The sequence below is a fragment of the Bos javanicus genome, chromosome 3 (assembly GCF_032452875.1).
Source record: "Bos javanicus breed banteng chromosome 3, ARS-OSU_banteng_1.0, whole genome shotgun sequence".
In the NCBI taxonomy this organism is placed as follows: domain Eukaryota; kingdom Metazoa; phylum Chordata; class Mammalia; order Artiodactyla; family Bovidae; genus Bos; species Bos javanicus.
This window is the reverse complement of record NC_083870.1, coordinates 14,741,949-14,764,192: the sequence shown is the minus strand read 5'-3', so window position 1 is coordinate 14,764,192 and position 22,244 is coordinate 14,741,949. Positions and strand designations below refer to the sequence as shown.

Genomic DNA, 22,244 nt, shown 5'->3' with positions numbered 1-22,244 from the left:
CTGAAACTCCAGTACTTTGGCCACCTCATGCGAAGAGTTGACTCACTGGAAAAGACTCTGATGCTGGGAGGGATTGGGGGCAGGAGGAGAAGGGGATGACAGTGGATGAGATGGTTGGATGGCATCACTGACTCAATGGACGTGAGTTTGAGTGAACTCCGGGAGTTGGTGATGGACACGGAAGCCTGGCATGCTGTGATTCATGGGGTCACAAAGAGTCGGACACAACTGAGCGACTGAACTGAACTGCACCGAATCTATATTTTAAAATAATATAAAACAATTCTATAATTTATATATATATACTTTATCATGGCTGAGTAATATTCCATTGTATATATGTACCACATCTCTTTTTTTAAAAATTAGGATTGGAATACTGTCCACCTTTATATAGGCTTTTAGAATTTACATCATCCTTCTACACCCTTAATCTCATGACTAGATTGTTCCATCATGTTGCTTTTTTTATTCAGTTCAATTCAGTTATTGAGTCGTGTCCGACTCTTTGCGACCCCATGGACTGTAGCATTCCAGGCTTCCCTGTCCATCACCAACTCCTGGAGCTTGCTCAAACTCATGTCCATTGAGTTGGTGATGCCATCCAACCATCGTCTTCTCCTCCTGCTTTCAATCTTTCCAGCATCAGGGAATTTTCCAATGAGTTAGTTCTTCACATCAGGTGGCCAAAGTATTGGAGCTTGAGCTTCAGCATCAGCATCAACCCTTCCAATGAATATTCAGGGATGATTTCCTTTATGATTGACTGGTCGGATCTCCTTGCAGTCCAAGGGACTCTCAAGAGTCTTCAACACCACAGTTCAAAAGCATCAATTCTTCGGCGCTCAGCTTTCTTTATAGTCCAACTCTTACATCCATACACGACTACTGGAAAAACCATAGCTTTGACTAGATAGACCTTTGTTGGCAAAGTAATGTCTTTGCTTTTTAATATGCTGTCTAGGTTGGTCATAGCTTTTCTTCCAAGGGGCAAACGTCTTTTAATTTCATGTCACCATCTGCAGTGGTTTTGGAGCTCAAGAAAATAAAGCCTGTCACTATTTCCACTGTTTCCCCATCTATTTGCCATGAAGTGATGGGACCGGATGCCATGATCTTCGTTTTTTGAATGTTGAGTTTCAAGCCAGCTTTTTCACTCTTCTGTTTCACTTTCATCAAGAGGCTCTTTAGTTCTTCTTCGTTTTCTGCCATAAGGGTGGTGTCATCTGCATATCTGAAGTTATTGATATTTCTTCTGGCAATCTTGATTCCAGCTTGTGCTTCATCCAACCCAGCATTTCGCATGGTGTACTCTGTATATAAGTTAAATAAACAGGGCGACAGTATACAGCCTTGATGTACTCCTTTCCTGATTTGGAACCAATCTGTTGTTCCATGTCCAGTTGTAACTGTTGCTTCTTGACCTGCTTACAGATTTCTCAGGAGGCAGGTCTGGTGGTCTGGTATTCCCATATCTTGAAGAATTTTCCACCCTTTGTTGTGCTCACACAGTCAAAGGTTTTGGCATAGTCAGTAAAGCAGAAGTAGATGTTTTTCTGGAATTCTCTTGCTTTTTTGATGATCCAACGGATGTTGTCAATTTGATCTCTGGTTCCTCTGCCTTTTCTAAATCCAGCTTGACCATCTAGAAGTCACAGTTCACGTACTATTGAAGCCTGGCTTGGAGAATTTTGAGCATTCCTTTGCTAGTGTGTGAGATGAGTGCAATTGTGCAGTAGTTTCAACATTCTTTGGCATTGCCTTTCTTTGGGATTGGAATGAAAACTGATCTTTTTCAGTCCTGTGGTCACTGTTGACTTTTCCAAATTTGCTGGCATACTTCTTATTACTTTTTTAAAATTAATAATTGGAGAATAATTGTTTTACAATGTTGTGTTCATTCCTGCCATACAACAATGCGAATCAGTCATAAGTATGTATGTATCCCCTCCCTCATGAGCCTCCCTCTCTCCCCATCCCATTCCACCCCTCTAGATCATCACAGAGTGCCAGGCCGGGCTTCCTGTGTTATATAACTGCTTCCTACTGGTTATCTATTTTCCCCCCGACAGTGTATATATATATGTCAATGCTACTTTCTCAATTTTCCCTTCCCTCTCCTTCCCCCACTGTGGCCACAGGTCCGTTCTCTACATCTGCATCTCCATTCCTTCCCTGAACATACATTCATCAGTCCTATTTTTCTAGATTCCATACATATGTGTTAATATACAATATTTGTTTTTCCCTTTCTGACTTACTTCACTCTGCCCAACAGGCTCTAGGTTCATCCACCTCACTATAACTGACTCAAATTTGTTCCTTTTAATGGCTGAGTAATATTCTATTCTCTCTCTCTCTCTCTCTCTCTCTCTCTATATATATATACACACACACACACACACCACATTTTCTTTATCCATTCATCTGTTGATGAACATCTAGGCTGCTTCTATGTCCTGGATACTGTAAGTGATGCTTCAATGAACATTGGAGTACACGTGTCTTTTTGGATTGTAGTTTTCTTAGTTTATGCCTAGTAGTGGGATTACTGGGTCATATGGTAGTTTTATTCCTCGTTTTTGAAGGAATCCCCATACTGCTCATCATAGTGGCTGTATCAGTTTACGTTCCCACCAACAGTGCAATAGGGTTCCCTTTTCTCTACCTCCTCTCCAGGATTTATTGTTTGTATACCCCATCTTCTTTATCCATTATCTGTTGATGGACATTTAGATTGTATCCATGTCTTGGTTACTATAAATAGTGCTGCTATGAACACTTGTGCTGATGCTGCAGTCTTTATTATTTTTACCCTTAAAAAAAATGAAATGTAGTTAATTGACAATGGTGTGTTGTTTCAGGTATACAGCAAAATGATTCAGCTATATGTATAAATATTCTTTTTCAGATTCTTTTTTATTATAGGGTATTACTTTATATTTCATTATAGGGTATTGAATATAGTTCCTTGTGCTATACAGTACATCCTTGCTAGTTGTACATCCTTACATCCTTGAGGTTTCCCAGAGAAACCTCAGTGTTGCTCCAAAGGCAACACTTTCGCCTGACTGGGTTAGGCCCATCCACATTATCAAGGTAATCATTACTTAAGAGTCAACTGATTGTAGACGTTAATCACACCTACAAAACACCTTCACAGCAACATCTATTAGTGAATAAGTATTATAGTCCTGGGCTTCCCTGATAGCTCAGCTGATGAAGAATCCACCCACAATACGGGAGACCTGGGTTCAATCCCCGGTTTGGGAAGATCCCCTGGAGAAGGGAAAGACTACTCACTCCAGTATTCTTACCTGGAGAATTCCATGGATTGGTCCATGGGGTGGCAAAGAGCCGGACATGACTGAGGAACTTTCACTTTCACCTTCCTAGTGCTAGCCAGACTGACATAAGACTAACTTTCACATTAAGTTTGAAATGCCCATTAGATATTTTGTGGCAGTCATCAATACAAATCTGGTGTTCACGACGGACCTTTCCTAGAACAGTTTCTATATCAAATTCTTTGTACCTGCGTGCTAAGTCATTTTAGTCATGCTTGACTCTGCAATCCTAAGGACTGTAGCCTGGTAGGCTCCTCTGTCCATGGAATTCTCCAGGCAAGAATACTGAAGAATACTGATGCCCTCCTCCAGGGAATCTTCCCGACCCAGGGATCAAACCCATGTCTCCCGAATCTCCTGCACTGGCTGTGCTTAGTTTCTCAGTGGTGTCTGACTCTGCAACCCCATGGACTGTAGCCTGCTAGGCTCCTCTATCCATGGGGATTCTCCAGGCAAGAGTACTGAGGTGTATTGCCATGCCCTCCTTCAGGGGATCTTCCCAACCCAGGGATTGAACCCAGGTCTCCCGCATTGCAGGCAGATTCTTTACCCTCTGAGCCACCAGGGAAGCCCATTGGCAGGTGGGTTCTTTACCACTGCTGCTAAGTCACTTCAGTCGTGTCCGACTCTGTGCGACCCCAGAGACAGCAGCCCACCAGGCTCCCCCGTCCCCGGGATTCTCCAGGCAAGAAGTGCCACCTAATAAAATACGTATAACATAAAATTTACTATTGCTGACATTTAGCCATTCACAATGTTGTATAATCATCACCACTATCTAGGTCCAGAACACTTTCATCACTCCAAACAGAAACTCTGTATTAATTAAACAGTCACTCCCACTCCTCCTCCCTCCAGTTCCTGGGAATCGCTAATCCACTTACCTGTTTTCTGTCTATGTAGATTTGTGTATTCTGCATATTTCATCTAAATACAATTGCACAATATGTGACTGTTGTGTCTGGCTTATTTCACTTAGCATAATGGTTTCAAAATTCTCATCGACATTGTACTATGTATCCATATTTTATTTTAAATAGCTTATGCCCCATTGTATAGATAAACAAGGAACCCTTGTTTCTACTTTGGGGCTATTGCAATAGTGCTGCTGTGAACATTTGTGTTACAAGTTTTTGTTTGAACATCTGTTTTCAACTCTTTCAGATGCTTATTCAGAGTGAAATTGTTTGGTCATATATTAATGTAGCTTAACCTACTGAGGAACAATCAAACTTTTTCACACCAGCTAAACCACTTTACATTTCCACCAGCAATGTCTGAAGGTTCCAGTTCCTCCACATCCTTGCTAACACTCCTTACTTTCCAGGTTCTTGTTTGCTTGCTTGTTTTAATTTTAGCCACCCGAGTGGGTGTGAAGTGAGATCTTATGATTTTGATTTGTTTTTCCCTAATGATACTGAACATCTCTTCCTGTGCTTTTTGGCCACCTTCTTTAGAGAAATGTCTATTCAAGTCCTTTACCCATTTAAAGAATTGGGTTGTCTTTTTGTGGCGGTGTAGAAGTATCTATTTTGAAATGAATCTATTCTCCACCCCATACCCCACCTCCCAGTCCCTTATTTAAAGGGTTCTGCCTCTTCTTTTAAATCCATGTATAGGCAAATTGTTTTAGAGCTGGGAGAGACTACTCCACCTCCAGGATGTCCTCTATTCCTGCAATTCTTTGAGCTCTCAAACGTTAAAATTGGTTGTCGAAATTTAGTCCTTCCTGCTCAGCACATTAGCCTCTGTTTTGGCTCAACAGATGAGAAAAATAACAGATTAGCTTTGAATTTAAGGATTCCAATAGCATCGAAACACAAGGTGACCCAATTAGAACAAGATACTCAAGAAGAGCCGGCGAAAGAAAACGCATGCGCTGTACAGCCGAGGGCATGTCCGAGGTAATGAAGGCGTGGCCTCTGCCCAAATCCAAGATGGCTTCCAGGAACTTCCACTCTAGCTGCGGGGGCGGGGGGAGAGGCTGAAGATTCAGAACTCCATTGGTGAAATTGGCGCTGTTCATCTCCGCCCCTTCAAGGGGAGGGAGTGACAAGGTCCCAATTTCCGGTTCCGTCAGTACCGGGAGCCCGGTCGAGATGGAGGAAGATGCGACCGGAGGCCATCAGTCGCCAGAAACAGAGGATAAAATGGGACCTGCAGCCTAGAGGTCCGCACCTGGAGTTCACCTCAGACGCGGCGGAACCACCCTGATCTGAGGAGGTAAGAAACCACCTGCTTGGGGTGCTTGAGGACTAAGGTCTCCGAGGGGCTGGACCTGTCAAGGAGGCAGCGGGTGCCTGCAGTGCCCGGCTGCACTTCAGTGGGAGCCCGCCACACAGTTTGGGGAATGAGGGACGATTCCAACTAGTCATCTCTTTCTGTCGGAGGAGCATGAGGTTCGCTGACAACGAAAGAAGCATGGCGAGAGGCATGGCGAGGGACAAGTCCGAGGATCCAGAGGCGGCAGTTCGGGGGCCAGGACAGAAGCAGCTTAAAGCGTGTGTCATATGGAGTAGGTGAAGAGGATTGTCATGTGGTGTCTGTCGTGAAGCATCACATGGGAGCCTATGAAAGACCAAAGGAAGGCTGGGTGGGAATCTCTTCATGTCCCAGAGCGGAGATTCTCTTGGAGGGAGAGGTTGGAGGCATGCCAGGGAACTTCCCTAAGGAAATGCATATTCATTAAGACTGGTGGGCAAGCGTGGAAATACATTCACATTCATGTGGTAGATAGCTCCCAGGATGCAGAGCCTTCAGGCAGATTCAGTAAGATTAGAGGAGGAAGCAAAGATCTTGTTTCCAGCACAGAAGTGGGGCCCAAACCCCACAGATGACTTGTCAGAAGTTTTAGGTGTCGATTTGATTTGGTGGGGGTTGTTGACTGATAAGATCTGAATGAGCCTAGTAGACATCATTGAGCCCAGTCCTGGTGACCAGTCAGGATGGAGTCAGATGACCCTGGACTCCTAGAGTAGTTGTTACCATTGTCATAATACTGACAGTCCTTAATATTTAAGGCAGTACTTTCCCAACTCTGATATATGTATTAATCACCCAAGATCCTGTTGGCTCTTATTCAGCAGGTCTGTGGAGCATCCTGAAATTCTGTATTTCTTACAAACTCCCAGGTGACGCCCATGCTACTGGTCTGTGCCGCACTCTGAGTAGCAGAGATTTAGAGCAGCACTGTTCAGCAGAGCTTTCTGCAATAATAGAAGTATTTTGTTGTTTACAAAATGCTTTCACACATATTACCTCAGGTGAGTTGCCCCAAACTGTTGTATAGCTATGGCAGGCTTTATTAGCCCCATTTCAGAGATGAGGAAACTGAATTTCAAAGAAGTGATTTGGTTCCAATCCTACTAGAAAGTAATGGTAGTGGAACTCACACTTGGATCTCCTGACTACTAGTGTTCTTTCCATAGAATGACCTTACGTTCCAGGTGATTCTGTGTTGTCCTGAACCAGAACCTTATCTGAGATCTTAGTGAAGTCTGGTGTAGTTTTTCTGGTACAGGGAGAGTGAAGTGGAGGGGGAGTATACCTGCCTGGGCCAGTTTGTCTCTCTCTTCTGATAGGCTCATCAATGAGGCCTCTGCCTCTGACATCTCATTTGATGACTTCAGGACATCCTGGGTCATCTGGTGGGTCTCCACATGAAGCACTTTAACCTTTGTGTCTAAGCTATGTTAAAAGATTGGAGACAGTTCACAACTGGAGCCATGTGGTGCAGTGGTAAAAGAACCCGCCTCCCAATGCTGGAGACATAAGAGACGCAGGTTCGATCCCTGGGTTGGGAAGATCCCCTGGAGGAGGGCATGGCAACCACTCCAGTGTTCTTGCCTGGAAAATCCCATGACAGAGGAGGCTGGCAGGCTACAGTGCATAGGGTCACAAAGAGTCGGATGCAACTGAGCATGTCCACACCCACACAAATGAGGGTCTGGGAAAGAGTCATAAAGAAGCTGGACTGATTGAGTTGGAAGGCTACAGGAAGTGAGCGTACAGGTATCTGCAAGAAGGATTTTCCTGAGGGACAGACAGAAGGAACTGGTTTTGACATTTCTGCATGACGTTGGGAGGTTATAGAACAAAGAGCAGGTTGAGATCCCAACTTTTGGAACCAGCCCTACCTTTCAAAGGGGTAGGGAGAGTAGATGCAGTGCCTTCACCTTCAACTGTAGAGGCTCAGCCCTCTGTGGCATGACCCATAGAGCGGCTTCCTCTGTCATCATGGCAATGGTGGAAGCTTCCTGCTTTGGCCATGGAGCGTCCTTCTTTCTTTCTGGGAATTTAAACTAGACTGGCGCATGTGAGAGATGGAGATGGAGGAAAGTGGGGAAGTGAGGCACCGGGTGCTGCTGTAATCAGAAGATGTTGGTTCTCTGTCATTCAGTTTCCTAAGTTGAGATGGTGCCCTCAAAACCAGGTTCTGGGACAGAGTCCTTTGTTGCCCTGCCTGTCACGCACTACTCATGAGCCGGGCAGAGGCTCTCCTGCTTGAGTCCTGCTGTATTTGTCCTGTGACGACAACAGGCCTGCCCAGCCGCTCTGCTCAGTCCCTCCACAAACACGCTGGGAAAGCAGAGGCAGCTCTTGGTTTCTCCGGAACAAAGCTGAGAGAAATCCCTGGGCATCTGCACGGCCAGGAGCTTATGCTTAACCCTTGCGTGACTGGCAGTTGTGAGGGCATTAATTTTGCCTCCCAGGGTTGGAATGACTTAGCTTCAGACAGAACAGAGGTGATTTGTGCTGGAACTCCTCAACTCCCAGAGGGCAGAGGGCATGATGGAGCAGAGGAGCAAGCTTGGCTCATGTCCTGCCTCCACCGCTGAACAACTGTGTGACCTTAGGCCTGTTTCTTTTAACCTGTTTGTATCTCTGCTTTCTCATTTAGCAGAAGTGTCTAACTGTACACAAGTTAAGTTGTATGGATTATATGAGGTAACATGCATTCAGTGAATCCTAGTATCTCCCTCTCTTTCCTCCTCTCTTAGTAGAAATGGACACATGACCTTGGGACCCTGGATGACAAACACCCACTTAGCTTTTCAATGGTACAGTGATCCCATTCTTTTGAAGGGCCTCAAAGGAGAAGATTTCTCCACTGGACTTGGTGGGTGTCGTAGGCTGAGGCTGGAGGAAGGGCCCACAGCAAGTGGGACATCAGTTTCCAAAGGTTCTCTTCCTAGAACTCAATCTCTAGTTCATTCCCCATGACCTCAGTTCTCTGTTCTGGTTAACTCTGTGGTTTCAGCCATTTTTCTCTCCCTTCCACTGTCCACATGTATTTCTCCATTCACCTGCTTTGTCCTCCTCCAGGAAGCCTATCTTGGTTACATGTGCCTCATGCATGTCTCACCTTGAAGCTGAGGTTTTCCCTTCAGCTCACATGGACTGAGTTTATACTGCAGGTATTTTGTATTTTAATGAAGGTGATACAGTCCAACTCAGTTCAGTTCAGTTCAGTCGCTCAGTCATGTCCGACTCTTTGCAACCCCATGAATCGCAGCATGCCAGGCTTCCCTGTCCATCACCATATCCCGGAGTTCACTCAAACTCACGTCCATCGAGTTGGTGATGCCATCCAGCCATCTCATCCTCTGTCGTCCCTTTTTCCTCCTGCCCCCAATCCCTCCCAGCATCAGAGTCTTTTTCAATGAGTCACCTCTTTGCATGAGTTGGCCAAAGTACTGGAGTTTCAGCTTTAGCATCATTCCTTCAAAAGAAATCCCAGGGCTGATCTCCTTCAGAAAGGACTGGTTGGATCTCCTTGCAGTCCAGCTAAGGGAATTCCAAAAAGCTAACCTTGTAAACCAAGAAGCTACTTAAAATTTGGGGAGCCCCTGACTTCTCACTTCCTAGAATTTAACTTTCCACTTTCTCCTTCTGGCTGCAAATGTCCAGTATCCTACACAGGAGCACATCACATTGTCACTGGGTCTATGTCCAGTATATGATGTGGTCTCATTTGACATTTCTTAAGTTGGAAGCTCCTGATTTTATATAGTTATTACAGTTATAAGCTTATGAGTTTTGTTTGAAACTTTACTCTTTGGATACACGTAACATGAGGGCCACATGTATTTAATTTGCCCTGGTTGCTTTATCTCTGTTTCTTATGTCCATTCCCCAGAGGGATACTGAGTCTCCTTGAAGAGACTGAGTGTATCAAAGGCAGAGTCTCTCTGTCTTCTGTCACTGGAATCTGCCTTCATTGTCTAGGGCTGAGGTTACTGTTTCTGTGCTTGGGGATAAGGGGGTCACGCATGTTCTCTACAGTTGTCAAGATTCTTCAGGGAAGCTACTTAGCTCTCAGGTGGTTCATTTCTTTCTCTCGGGTGAGTTATCTAATAACCAAAGAGGACTCTGACCTTTGACTTGTTCCTGACTTCCTAATTTCTTTCATTAAAGGGGAGGGAGGGAGGGGGTGGGGGCTGTGGTATGAAAGCCCTGTTGGCTTTCTTCCTCACATTTTCTTCTAATGCAGACCAGAGAAAATGTAAGTGTAGTGAGTGTGGGTCAGGGAAGCTCAGAGGGGCCAACGCAGGAAACCAGAAATAAAGTCAGGTGAGTCAGCTGGTAAATGGTGCTAAAAGAGGTAGTCTGCTGAGGCTCGGTGGCTGAAGGCTGAGAGCCTTGCCTTCTCAGTAGGCCTAGGGGCGTCAGAAATGGAGCGCTTCCCTTGAGGTTTTAGGAACCCCTGGAATGTTGCTTCGTGACATCCCATTAGCCCACCTAAAGGTCTTGCCTCCTGTCACATGGTTGGTTTGTCCACAGCATCCTGAGCTGTCTGGGTGAGTGAGAGAAGGAAAAAGAGTATGGCCTGACACCAGGGCCTGGGCAGAGGCAGAGAGAGCAGATGAGTCCAGCAAGCTGGGAGCAGGGAGCTGAGGTGGGACTGGGGACAGGGGAGTCCCTGAGGTGAGAAACAGCTTTCACAGGAGGGGTCCTGAATATGCGCGGACTGGTAAAGGATGGGGAGCATCTTGATCTGTGAAGGAAGAATCAGGCAGGGGTTGGCAGAGCCAGATTAGTTGAAGTCTAAGCTTTGGGAGGTGAGTACCCCAGGAGATGAAGCCTGAGAATAGCGTTTCAGAGCCTAGCCAAGAGGAGAAAGTGTGAACTCTGATCTCCTTCATATTCCCTCCATCCTGCTCCAGCCCCCAGGTCTCCAGGCACAATGGAGGACAAACGTAACATCCAGATCATCGAGTGGGAGCACCTGGACAAGAAGAAGTTCTACGTGTTCGGTGTGGCAATGACGATGATGATCCGCGTCAGCGTCTACCCGTTCACCCTCATCCGCACTCGGTTGCAGGTTCAGAAAGGCAGGAGCCTCTACCATGGGACCTTCGACGCCTTCATCAAGATCCTACGGGCGGATGGTGTGACTGGCCTCTACCGGGGGTTCCTGGTCAACACCTTCACCCTCATATCTGGCCAGTGCTATGTCACCACTTATGAGCTCACCCGGAAGTTCGTAGCTGACTACAGCCAGAGCAACACAGTCAAATCACTGGTGGCTGGTGGCTCGGCCTCTCTCGTGGCCCAGAGCATCACAGTGCCCATTGACGTGGTCTCCCAGCATCTGATGATGCAGCGCAAGGGTGAAAAAATGGGCCGTTTCCAAGTGCGAGGGAATCCAGAGGGACAAGGGGTAGTTGCCTTTGGCCAAACCAAGGACATCATCAGGCAGATCCTGCGGGCTGATGGACTTCGTGGCTTCTACCGAGGCTACGTGGCTTCACTGCTTACTTACATCCCAAACAGTGCTGTCTGGTGGCCCTTCTACCACTTCTATGCAGGTAAGCGGGAACTAGGAGGCTGAGGTTGGAGGATGGGTTACTAATGAGACAGACGCTATCGCCCTGGGCATGTTTGAATCGGAGATTTAATGGGAGAATTCATACAGCAAACATTTGAATTCAAGAGGATTCAGAGATGAATAAGATATGGTTCTTGCTTTCAAAGAGCTAATATTATAGTGGAGGGAATCAGACAAGTAAAATCTTTGACTGTAGAACATTGAGTATGTTCTCCATGCATCAGGATCAACTAAGATTTGTGGAATATTGGCAGAGAATGGGTGGAGAGGGACAAAATCCATGGGATTTAAAGATGGAATCAGTGGTGATAGTGTGAGCTTTTGAGTTGGATGCCTTTCCTGGGTATTTTTAAATTTAAGTTCAAGATGTAATATAATCTTGAAAAATAATCCTGTATTTTTTGTTCACAAGTATTTCTTAGAAATGGGATTACTGGGTCCAGAGATAACATTTTTTTTTTAATGGCCGCGCAGCATATGGGGTTTTAATTCCCTGACTCGGGTTCAGACCTGCATTGGACGCACGGCATCGTAACCACTGGACCTCCAGGGAAGTCCCAAGAGATGACATTTTTGAGGGTCTTAATAAACATACCGCCAGATTTCCTTCTGAAAGGGCAAAGCATATTGCCAAGAGCAGGACCTGTAGGCGCTGCTACCCTGAAACATCCACAGCGTTGTAACTTTGTCTCTTTCTTTTAACAGTTTTTCATCTAGAGTATTTGGTAAAATTTAAATACATGGACTCCACCTTGACCCTTTGTATCAGATTCTTTAGGAACAGATGCTGGTAATCTTAATGTTAGAGAAACATCCTAGGAAAAATTTTCTCTGGAGTCTGTCTTCACCCCTGTCTCCTCATTTGATTTCATCTACAATTAGGGTTGTCCTTTTCTAATATGTCCAAATCTCTATTTCTTTTCCCAAACTAACCTGTCCAGAGCTCTGGACAGATATTCTGACTGTTGGACCTTTCAACTTGAAGGCATGCACATACCTCTGAAATTTTACTCAACTATAACATTTTTCATCCCAAACTTTTTCTTTTTCTGACTGACTTTCAGGTGTCAGTGGCCAGGTTATTCTCCATATCAGCAAGACGGAGGCTTTGCGCGTCGCGCTTGGCCCCTGCCTCTTCCTTGTCCCCACTAACATTTATTGAGCCCTCACTGTGTGCCAGGCTCTGTGACACTGTGTCTCGGGGGCTGATGAACTGTAAGTGCTCAGTAGATACTTGTCGAGCGAGTAGATTGGTTCTTGTCACTCCGCTTTGCTAAAATCTACCAGTGCTTCCATGTGGGTATTTAGAATAAAATCGAATGCTTCTCACAGTCAGTACAGGTGTGTGTGACCTGGTCCTTGTTCCCTCTCCAGCCCCATCCTGCGCTCCTCTCCCTTCACTCACTCTGGTCCACCCTCACTGCCCTTCGTTCAATTCCCGAGATACAGCAAGCTCCGTTCTCACCTCCTAGCCTTTGCAGATACTGTTCTTTTTGCCTGCAGCACCCTTCCCCATTTTCTTTATGTGGCCGGGTCCTTCTCATGCCTCAGGCATCGGCATACATGCTACCTTTACCCAACTGGAAAGAGCGCGCTTCCTGTTTTCTTTTTCAGCACCTTTTCCTTTAGACCACTTATCATAATTTGCAATTGTTTTATCCCTAGCTCCCACGCAGCTCCTTAACTAGACTGTAAGTTCCATGAAGTTACTTCCCTGCCCATTTCTCTGTTTTCTGCCTAGTGCTTTCACAGTGGCTGGCATATAGTAAATATTAAATAAATGCTCATTTATATTACTTGCCCAAAGTCATTTAGCCAGGAAGGACTTAAACCAAGTCAGCCTAGGTTTATCTTCTGCCTTGCAGATAATAGATGCCCAATAAACATTTGTTGAGTGAATAACGGAGAAGGAAAGACTTGGGACTCTTTCTCCCACCCTCTTGTCTTTGTTGTTTCACCCTCTTCCTAAACCCCGGGAAAATGGCATACGTGAGTGATTAGAATTGGAATCTGAATCCCACTGCAGCTTGCTGGCTTGGATGCCAATGCAGACAGGCCCCAGGAAGCTGGCAGTGGCAGTCCAGATGCTACCTTCTAATGCTTGTGAAATGTTTTCTCTTCTGGAGAGCAAGACACCCTTGAGGCACAGCTGCCAGTTCACTTTGTTTCTGTTTGTATTCTAACCCTGGGGAAGAAAGTGATCAGAAATCAGGGGAGAGGTGATTCTGGTAGGGCTTAAGGAATTCTGTCATGCCCTGGGTCTTGGAAGCCTTCGCTTCTGCCCTGCCAACCTCTACCCTCCTACTTGTTCTCCAATCTTTAGTTGCTTGGCCATAAATTACCAAAAGTAGGAGCATGAAAAGAAAGTTATTATTATTTTTTTAATGTGAAGTATAATTAATATTTGTTGGAAGGACTGATGCTGAAGCTAAAACTCCAATACTTTGGCCACCTGATGCGAAGAACTGACTCATTTGAAAAGACCCTGATGCTGGGAAAGATTGAGGGTGGGAGGAGAAGGGGACGACAGAGGATGAGGTGGTTGGATGCCATCACTGACTCAATGGACATACTCAATGGACATGAGTTTGAGTAGACTCTGGGAGGTGGTGACGGATAGGGAGGCCTGATGTTTTGCGGTCCATGGGGTTGCAAAGAGTCCATGGAGTCGCAAAGAGTCAGACATGACAGAACGACTGAACTGAAACTGATAGTTAATATATAATATTGTATAAATTACAGGGGTACAATATAGTGATTCACAATTTTTAAAGGTTATACTCCATTTGTAGTTATTATAAAATATGTGCTATATTCCCTGTGTTATATAATATTTCCCTGTAGCTATTTTACACCCAATAGCTTGTACCTTTTAATCCCCTACCTCTATAATGCCCCTTCTCCCAGAAAAGAATTCTTAATTTTTTTCTAAAATCTGTTTGACCCTCAGTCTCACTCAGAGTAAAAGCCAAAGTCCATGCAATGGCTTCGAGGCCCTAAATGACCTACCTCTTAGACCTCATCTGCTTTTCTTCCCCTCACTCATCCAGACATACTGGCCTCGCTGCCCCTTGAAGATCTCAGGCATACGCATGCCTCAGGGCCTTTGCATAGGATGTTGCCTCTGCTGGGAAAGTTCTTTCCACAGATCGATAAGGCTTACACTCTGCTTTAACTCTTTGATTAAACTTCACCTTCTACCCTTGGCATTCTTATCTCCTTTTCCTGCTTTATTTTTATCCATACCTAAAAACATCCATAATTTTATATGTATATAAGATATACATATAAATGTATATTTTAGCATACATCACCTTCTGATATATTTTATTTTTTATTTATTGTCTGTTTTCCCCCACTAGAGTGTAAAACCCACTCCAGTGTTCTTGCCTGGAGAATCCCAGGAATGGGGGAGCCTGGTGGGCTGCCGTCTATGGGGTCACACAGAGTCGGACACGACTGAAGCAGCAGCAGCAGCAGAAGAGTGTAAATTCCATAAGGGCAGGGATTTGAAGCTTTTTTTTTTTTTAAACATTACAATTTGGATTTATAAAAGTTGGAAAAAAAAAAAAATCCACCCTGAAATACACACTATTTGGTGAAGTAAAAGTTCTTTTTCCTTCTCTTGTCACTTTCTTCCTCAATATTGTAAGGTTGTTTTAGATTTTTTAATCTGATAAATTTTAATATTCCTATACATAGCCCCAGTTTAACTAGATAAAAATTTGGACCTCTGATCTCGCCCTTCAGGACCAACACATCTGGGTGGCCCTTCCTGGGGCAGGTCTGTCCCAGGAGCAGCTGGAGGCAGGCTCCCCAGTGGCAAGCATTGACAGCAACTTTACTTTTCTCATTAATGTACAATGAGAGGGAAATGAAGTTGCTGAGATAAGTGGGGACAGGCCACATCATACTGTTTGTGGAGCGTTGAGAAGGATGGCCAGGTCCGGGAGAGGGCTCAGTGACTCTTGTGGCTTCCATGTGTTCTCCTCAGACTCTGACTTGAGGCTCTTTTATTAGTGTTGTTTCCTCAGAACCCAAGCTGACTGGCTCTTGGAAGTCACTCAGTGAATCTTTGTTGAATAAATGAACAGACTCTCATCTCTCACCTCCAGAGAGGGAAAAAGCAAAAGAGTTCAATTGCAGGTGAACTTCCGAGTGACACTGGGGTTGGGTGAATCTGGGTGTTATTGCATCTGCTCCGTCACCATTTTGAAAAATGAATTTTCCTTCCTTGATACAGGCTGAAGAAAAGTTTTCACTGTAGGATATGATTTTCTCTTTTAATTGTAATTGTTTTTTATTTTTAAAAATATTCACATGGTTTGAAATTCAAAAGGTAGGAGAAAGGTGTGCGGTGGAAACACTCGTCTACCGTAGTCACCCCGCTCCCTTCCGTGGAGACAGTGAGTGTGACCAGTTTCTCATGTATTCTACCAGTTATCCAGTGCACATACAAGAAAATATGTAGTGTTTGCTTTTTTAGCCTGTGAGTTGGAGGAAGTGGAGTATCGGCATAAGAGTTTCACATCAGGAAGGATTTCTGTCCAGCAAATGAAAGGAGTCAGCAAGCAAAGGGATTTTGAAATCCCCTTCTCCAGAGGAATTTTTGTCCTATTCAAATTGACTTCTGGAAGGGGCCTGAGATTTATAAATTTTTGTTGGTTCTGATGGACGTGAAGAAAAGACAGGACGGAAGTTACAGGGTCTAAGGTGGCCAAGGATGGAAATTTTGTCATCGTTGGGCCAACTGGTAGAAGCAGTGAGGGGCACGTGGGCTGGCGGCTCGTGTCCTGAGGCGCTGTCTTTCCCTCGGTTCCAGAGCAGCTCTCATCCCTCTGCCCAAAGGAGTGCCCTCACATTGTCTTTCAAGCCGTCTCGGGGCCTCTGGCTGCAGCCACTGCTTCCATCCTCACCAATCCCATGGACGTCATCCGAACCCGAGTACAGGTAAGACCAGTCTTCTTCTCTCCCCAGCTGCCAGATAAGCCACGAGAAGCCTTTCCCTGTGGTTATGACTCACCATCTACAGAAACCAGCTGAGCACTTTGAACCATCTCAGATGTTCCTGTCACCCTGTCTACCACCGTGCTGCCTCTTTTCCTTGCCCATGCCCCCAGGAATTCTTACTGCTGTCCTCGAGGCTTTTGTCCTATTAGATCACCATCTGAGCCACCAGGGAAGCCCTAGCATAGCGTATCAACCACCTTTTCCTTACCTTGCAGGTTTGTCGATACTAGAAACACGATTTTAGTTTATTTCATAAGTGTCTCTGGCTTTTCCACTTGGCTATGAGCTCTCTACAGTGAGAGTGACTGTTCTTGAACAGTTTTCACAGATGGTTCTGTATGGACTCAACACAAATACAGACAAAGGCCTTGGTGGTGCTGTCCAGAAATTATAGACCCTGTCTTTAGTCAGCTCAGTGACAGTTTCACAACCTGAAGGCCAAAGAAATTGAATCTAGATAATAATATATAATATACAAATGATACATTTCGCTCTATAAAGCTTTAGGTGGAGTGTGTGAGTGCACGCGTACACACACTCGCACTCAGTCATGTCCAATTCTTTGTAACCCCATGGACTGTAACCCATCCGAATCTTCTGTCCATGGGATTCTCCAGGCAAGAATACTGGAGTGGGTTGCCATTTCCTCCTCCAGGGGATCTTCCTGACCCAGGGATCCAGCCAGCGGCTCCAACATCTGCATTGGCAGGCGGGTTCTTTACCTCTGAGCCACTAGGGAAGCCCGAGAATGAGGGAGGAGAAGGAAGGATGATAACCTTAAAACAGGTTAGAGGTGAAGTCAGCTTTTCTGATATGGATGTTAGGACGGGGGTGATTGGTAAATCTAGGTACAGTTGAACCTCGAACAACATGTAGTTTAGGAAGGCCGACACTCTGCATAGTTGAAAATCAGAGTGTAACTTGGCCCTCTAAATCCATGGCTCCTCATCCACAGATTGTATAGTACTGCAGGATTTTTTTGGGGGGGAGGTGTTTTTTTTAAGTATAAATAAAGATGCATTTTTACTTAAACAATTTTGGTATCGGTTACAGTCATAAAGACATTTAATTACATTGCAGGTAATATAAGCAGGCAGTTCAGTTTGAAATTCAGGTTTTTTTAGCCACCCCACCGTGGCATGTGGGATGTTAGTTCCCCATCTGGGGATCAAACCCATGCCCACTGCAGTGGAAGTGTGGAGTTTTAACCATTGGACAGCCAGTTCAGTCAGTTCAGTTCAGTCGCTTAGTTGTGTCCGACTCTTTGCTGCCCCATGGACTGCAGCACTCCAGGCTTCCCTGTCTATCACCAACTCCCGGAGCTTACTCAAACTCATGTCCATTGAGTCTCTGATACCATCAACCATCTCATCCTCTGTCGTCCCCTTCTCCTCCCGCCTTCAATCTTTCCCAGCATCAGGGTCTTTTCCAGTGAGTCAGTTCTTCACCTCAGGTGGCCAAAGGATTGGAGTTTCAGCTTCAACATCAGTCCTTCCAATGAATGTTCAGGACTGATTTCCTTTAGGATGGACTGGTTGGATCTCCTTGCAGTCCAAGGGACTCTCAAGAGTCTTCTCCAACACCACAGTTCAAAAGCATCAATTCTTCGGCGCTCAGCTTTCTTTACAGTCCAACTCTCACATCCATACATGACCACTGGAAAAACCATAGCCTTGACTAGACGGACCTTTGTTGACAAAGTAATGTCTCTGCTTTTTAATATGCTGTCTAGGTTGGTCATAACTTTCCTTCCAAGGAGTAAGCATCTTTTAATTTCATGGCTGCAGTCACCATCTGCAGTGATTTTGGAGCCCCCAAAAATAAAGTCTGACACTGTTTCCCCATCTATTTCCCATGAAGTGATGGGACTGGATGCCATGATGTCATGGACAGCCAGGGAATTCCCTAAATTCAATTTTTTATGTAATAACTCTGCTACCTATGTAAAATTTTGATTTATTTCCAGAGAAGTTAAATAATCTCTTTAAATTTAATGTTAGTATAAGCATGAAATTCTTAAATTAACCAAGTATATACTTTAGAGAAACAAGAATATATCTTGATATGTTTCAAAATATACAATACATAGAGGTTAAAAAGCAATGGTAAAATCTTTCTGGTTATTTTATTTTTTATTTATTTTTAATTTTTATTAGTACTGTTAATAGTGTTACTGCTGAAAAAAAAAATACTGCATATAAGTGGACTCACATCATTCAAACCCATGTTGTTCAAGGGTCAGTTGTATATTTATCTCTAGGAAAGATTGTCCCTGCTATGACCCATACATTTTAAAATGAATGGTGTCTGATTGGTTTACAAATCGTAAAGTGCACAAGTTCCATCCTTATTCTCTCCTAGCCTTGTTATGGGGGTTCCATGAGGAGAATCAAGGGAAAGAACATTTCCCTACTATATGACTTGGCAACTAAACAACTACTTTGAGGCGTTCCCAAGCTAGAAGAGAAAAAGTGCGTATGAGGACCAGGGCCATAGCTAAAAAAGTCCTTCACGTGTCTAGGTAAGTGGAAGATGAGAGGCGCACAAGTGGTCAGAGGAAGAAGGGAATGAGGGAATGTGGAGGCGGGTGCTAAAGGAGGCAGAGAGGAATGGGGAGATGTTCTTAGTCAAAGATGGGCCCACCTTGGGAATAGGGAGAGGTATAACAGGGTCTCTGTCCTGCATTGGCTGTGGGTCTGAGTGGGGTGGTCTCTAAATGTGTTTGGTTGTAGGTATGGAGAAGAGGGCAAGAGTATTAGGAAAGAAGAGAGAAAAGATCCTTGCCTTGGCCACTCTTCTGGTGCGATAGGGAAGGCAGGTCACAGGGTGGGAGGTGGCAGGGACGGAGGGGAGGACTCTAGCCATGTGGGTTCGGAGGAATTGAGATGATCAGAATCAAAATTTGTCTGCAGAAGCCTTGGAGGTGATTTAATCCAGCCTCCCTGAGACCAGAGAGGGGAACCTGGTCCAGACTCATCACTATGTAGTTTATGTAGTAATATTAATGAAGCTAACATTTATTGAATACTTACTGTCTGCCCGGCACTGTTCTCAGCATTTATAAGAATTCTTTTGCTTATTGCATAAAACAACTGTACGGTGTAGGTACTATCATTATTATTATATATTTGAGGAAACTGGGATGCAAAGTGCTAAGTAAACTACCTGAGATTATGCTGTTAGTAAATTAGGGGGCAGGATTCATACCAGGCATTCTGGCACCAGAGGCCACACTCATTCACTGTGCTGAGCTGTCCTGCTGAAGCAGAGTCCAGCCCTCTGACTCCCAAGTCTTAATTCTTTCCACTTTTAGGCTCAGATAGGAGAGACTGGGTGTAGGGACTTTGACTGCAGACTGTGATCCTCCACTGTGTTGACTTCTCCAGGTTGAGGGCAAGAACTCCATCATCCTGACCTTCCGACAGCTGATGGCAGAAGAGGGGCCTTGGGGGCTCATGAAAGGCCTGTCCGCCAGAATCATCTCAGCCACGCCCTCCACCATTGTCATTGTGGTGGGCTATGAGAGCCTCAAGAAACTCAGCCTCCGACCTGAGCTGGTTGACTCGAGACACTGGTAACCAGTGATGGGGAGAGAAGCCTGCTGCTTCCTACACTACTCTGGGTCAGGGGCGAGAGGAGAGGCTAGCACCCTCTCCAAGTGCCCCCACCGCAGACCTAGTCCTGCTGTGGGCCAGGTGGCCTGTCTGGGACGGGGACAGAGACTTTGAACTGCTCTTGCTGAAGAGGCTCCACGCCTGGATCCCCCATCCTCGTTGTTTTTAATTTTCTTGCCAAGCTGGGCTTCCTCACTCAGTCCAGGTAACTCAGTCCTGCCCTAAGGAAATCCACTCTGCCCGCCAATCCCACTCCATCGGATCCCGTGCTAGCCCTTCTCTGCCTTCTCCCTCCATCTGTGTCCCTGAGGTCCTGAGAAGAGCTGTACACAGAACTTGGTTACTAGCACTAGTTCTTCCTTTTGGGCTTTCAGTCCGAATTCCAAGCAGCTGCCATCAGCCCTTCATCTCTTAGGTTTGCTAATTTTTCTTTCGGGACTGAGCTGCCCACCAGACTCCTCTGCTTTTCTCTGCCACTGGGGACAAGGTGCCAGGCACTTTTACACAGGGAGTAGGAGCAGCAACAACCTCTGGTTCTCCAGAGCACTTGTCCTCTCTTTGGAGAGTTATTAGGTTGGGGAGAAATGTTGATACTTTATTTTGTGTGTATATTTTTCTGTGAACCAGGCTACTGTCTAAGTCCTGCTAAAGCACCAATCCTGCAGTCAGAGCCTACCCCTTCCTCAGACAGGTGAAAAATGTAATGTAGCTTTTCCCTCAATCCCAGTTCCCTATCCCTCCCAGTCCCTCCAGTCCCAGCAGCCCTAGGACAAACAAGCTGCTGTTTTCCCCTGGCCCAGATGACTACAGTGGTGGGCACAGCTCTAAGTAAATCAGACTGTCTGGGACACACTGGACTTGGAACACTACTCTGAAAAGTCTGGTTGAGAGAGTAGTTGGTTTGGAAAGTGACAGAAGGATATGTATGCTCCAGTGCATCTCCCTTGACCAGCTCCTAGCAGAGGGTAGTGGAGCTTCTTAACCCCAGGCAGTCATCACACATGCACGGACACACACACACACACACACACACACACAGACAGACCCCAATCACTTGGACTCACAGAAACAGATGTTGTCTCACAATGGGAATCTCTGAGATGTGGAACTGTTTTTCTTCTCCCCAGTGTAAGGAGACATCCCGGTCATGGTACCCTCTGGAGCGATGCTTGGAGGAGGGTAAAGGGTGGGTTGGGAAGTCACTCAATACCAGGACCACTACATTTACCAGCCTGATACTGCCGAGATTATCTACTGAAGCTCTCAGGAGCTAGGTGATGAGTGCTTCTTTCCTGCCTCATCCTTCCCCCCCACAACATACACCTCCTCTACCAAGTCAGTGTGGTAGGTGAGGAGAGGTGCAGCAAATGGAATGAGAAGGCATATCAAACCCATACTTCTGCTTGAAACATCTGACTTGGATGACCCTTCAAACTTTATTTGGTCCCACCCCCTGGGAGAGGCCACGGTGCCAATTTGAAAGGTGCTAGCTACCTGAAGCCTTGATATTTCTTATGGCTGCCCCACAGTCTATCCCCCCCGGGCTAGATCAGAATCTGAATTCTCTATCTTTACCACCACGTCCCAGCTTGTGCTCTTTGAAGGTTATTTTCTCTTTCATTCATTTCATTGTTTGTCCCTTCTTAGATTTTGTCAAGAGTCCTCCAGTTTCTGTTCGCAAATGGTCATCTAAAGGGTTGGGTCTGCACATCATTCTGAATCTTATGTGTCTCAGTCATTCCTTTACCCTAAGAACCATGAAGATAAGAGAAGCCAGGGGTCCCTTCTTTCTCTTTAAACTCATTCTTTTGAGACCTTTGGAGGTTGATTTTTCTCAGCGCCACACCTTCCCCTTCCTAGAGACTTACATTCAGTCCTTCCCCACCATTGCAAAGTGAGTAAGGAGGTATTATGGACAACAGGTAGCCTCCTTCCTCTCTTGTCTTAGATTATTTCTCGACCCAGACTCCTCAACTCTTTTTCTTCTGTTTTGTTTTCTTGTAAAGTATTTCAATCTTGTTTCCTGTTCTCTGTCACACACACACACACACACACACGCGCGCACGGGTGTTTTAAAAGGTGATGTGCATATTACTAAAAGGGACCCATGGCCCCTTACTTTTCCATCTAATATTTTAGGGACTGGTATTGGGTTTGGTTAAAATATGGCTTGGTGGGGATGGGACCGTAGCCTTCCATTTTCCCAGGACCATGGATCGGACCAATTGGAGTGATGTATTGGTCTGTAGCCAAAATTGGAAGAACTTCCGGGAGACTGGGCAAGACGGGAAACTTGATGGGAGTATTGAAGGACAGGGGAATAAAAATGCAGATAGTTAACATTTGATAAAATGGACTCCTGTGAATAATATTAACGGCGAACATTCACTGTTGCACTGTACGAATTCTCTAAAAAGTGTAATTAAACGTTTTTATTGAGTC

The 22,244-nt window shown here is 45.3% G+C and overlaps 1 protein-coding gene across 5 annotated transcripts; it reads left to right on the top strand.

Annotated features, from left to right (window-relative positions):
• Nucleotides 1–5,396: 5,396 nt before the first annotated feature.
• On the top strand, nt 5,397–22,244 carry SLC25A44 (solute carrier family 25 member 44). 5 transcript variants are annotated; one of them, XM_061403689.1, is made up of 6 exons: nt 5,398–5,570; nt 5,738–5,862; nt 6,431–6,610; nt 10,514–11,158; nt 16,006–16,128; nt 19,575–19,664. In XM_061403689.1, the coding sequence occupies exons 2-6, from the start codon at nt 5,742–5,744 to the stop codon at nt 19,577–19,579; spliced, it is 1,074 nt and encodes a 357-aa protein (XP_061259673.1). In that variant the 5' UTR covers nt 5,398–5,570; nt 5,738–5,741; the 3' UTR covers nt 19,580–19,664. The 5 variants fall into 5 exon arrangements, with proteins under 5 accessions (XP_061259683.1, XP_061259673.1, XP_061259653.1 ...); XM_061403669.1 differs by having other exon boundaries at nt 5,399–5,570; nt 6,479–6,610; nt 16,001–16,128; nt 19,575–22,244; XM_061403699.1 differs by lacking the exon at nt 16,006–16,128 and having other exon boundaries at nt 5,397–5,570; nt 19,575–19,662.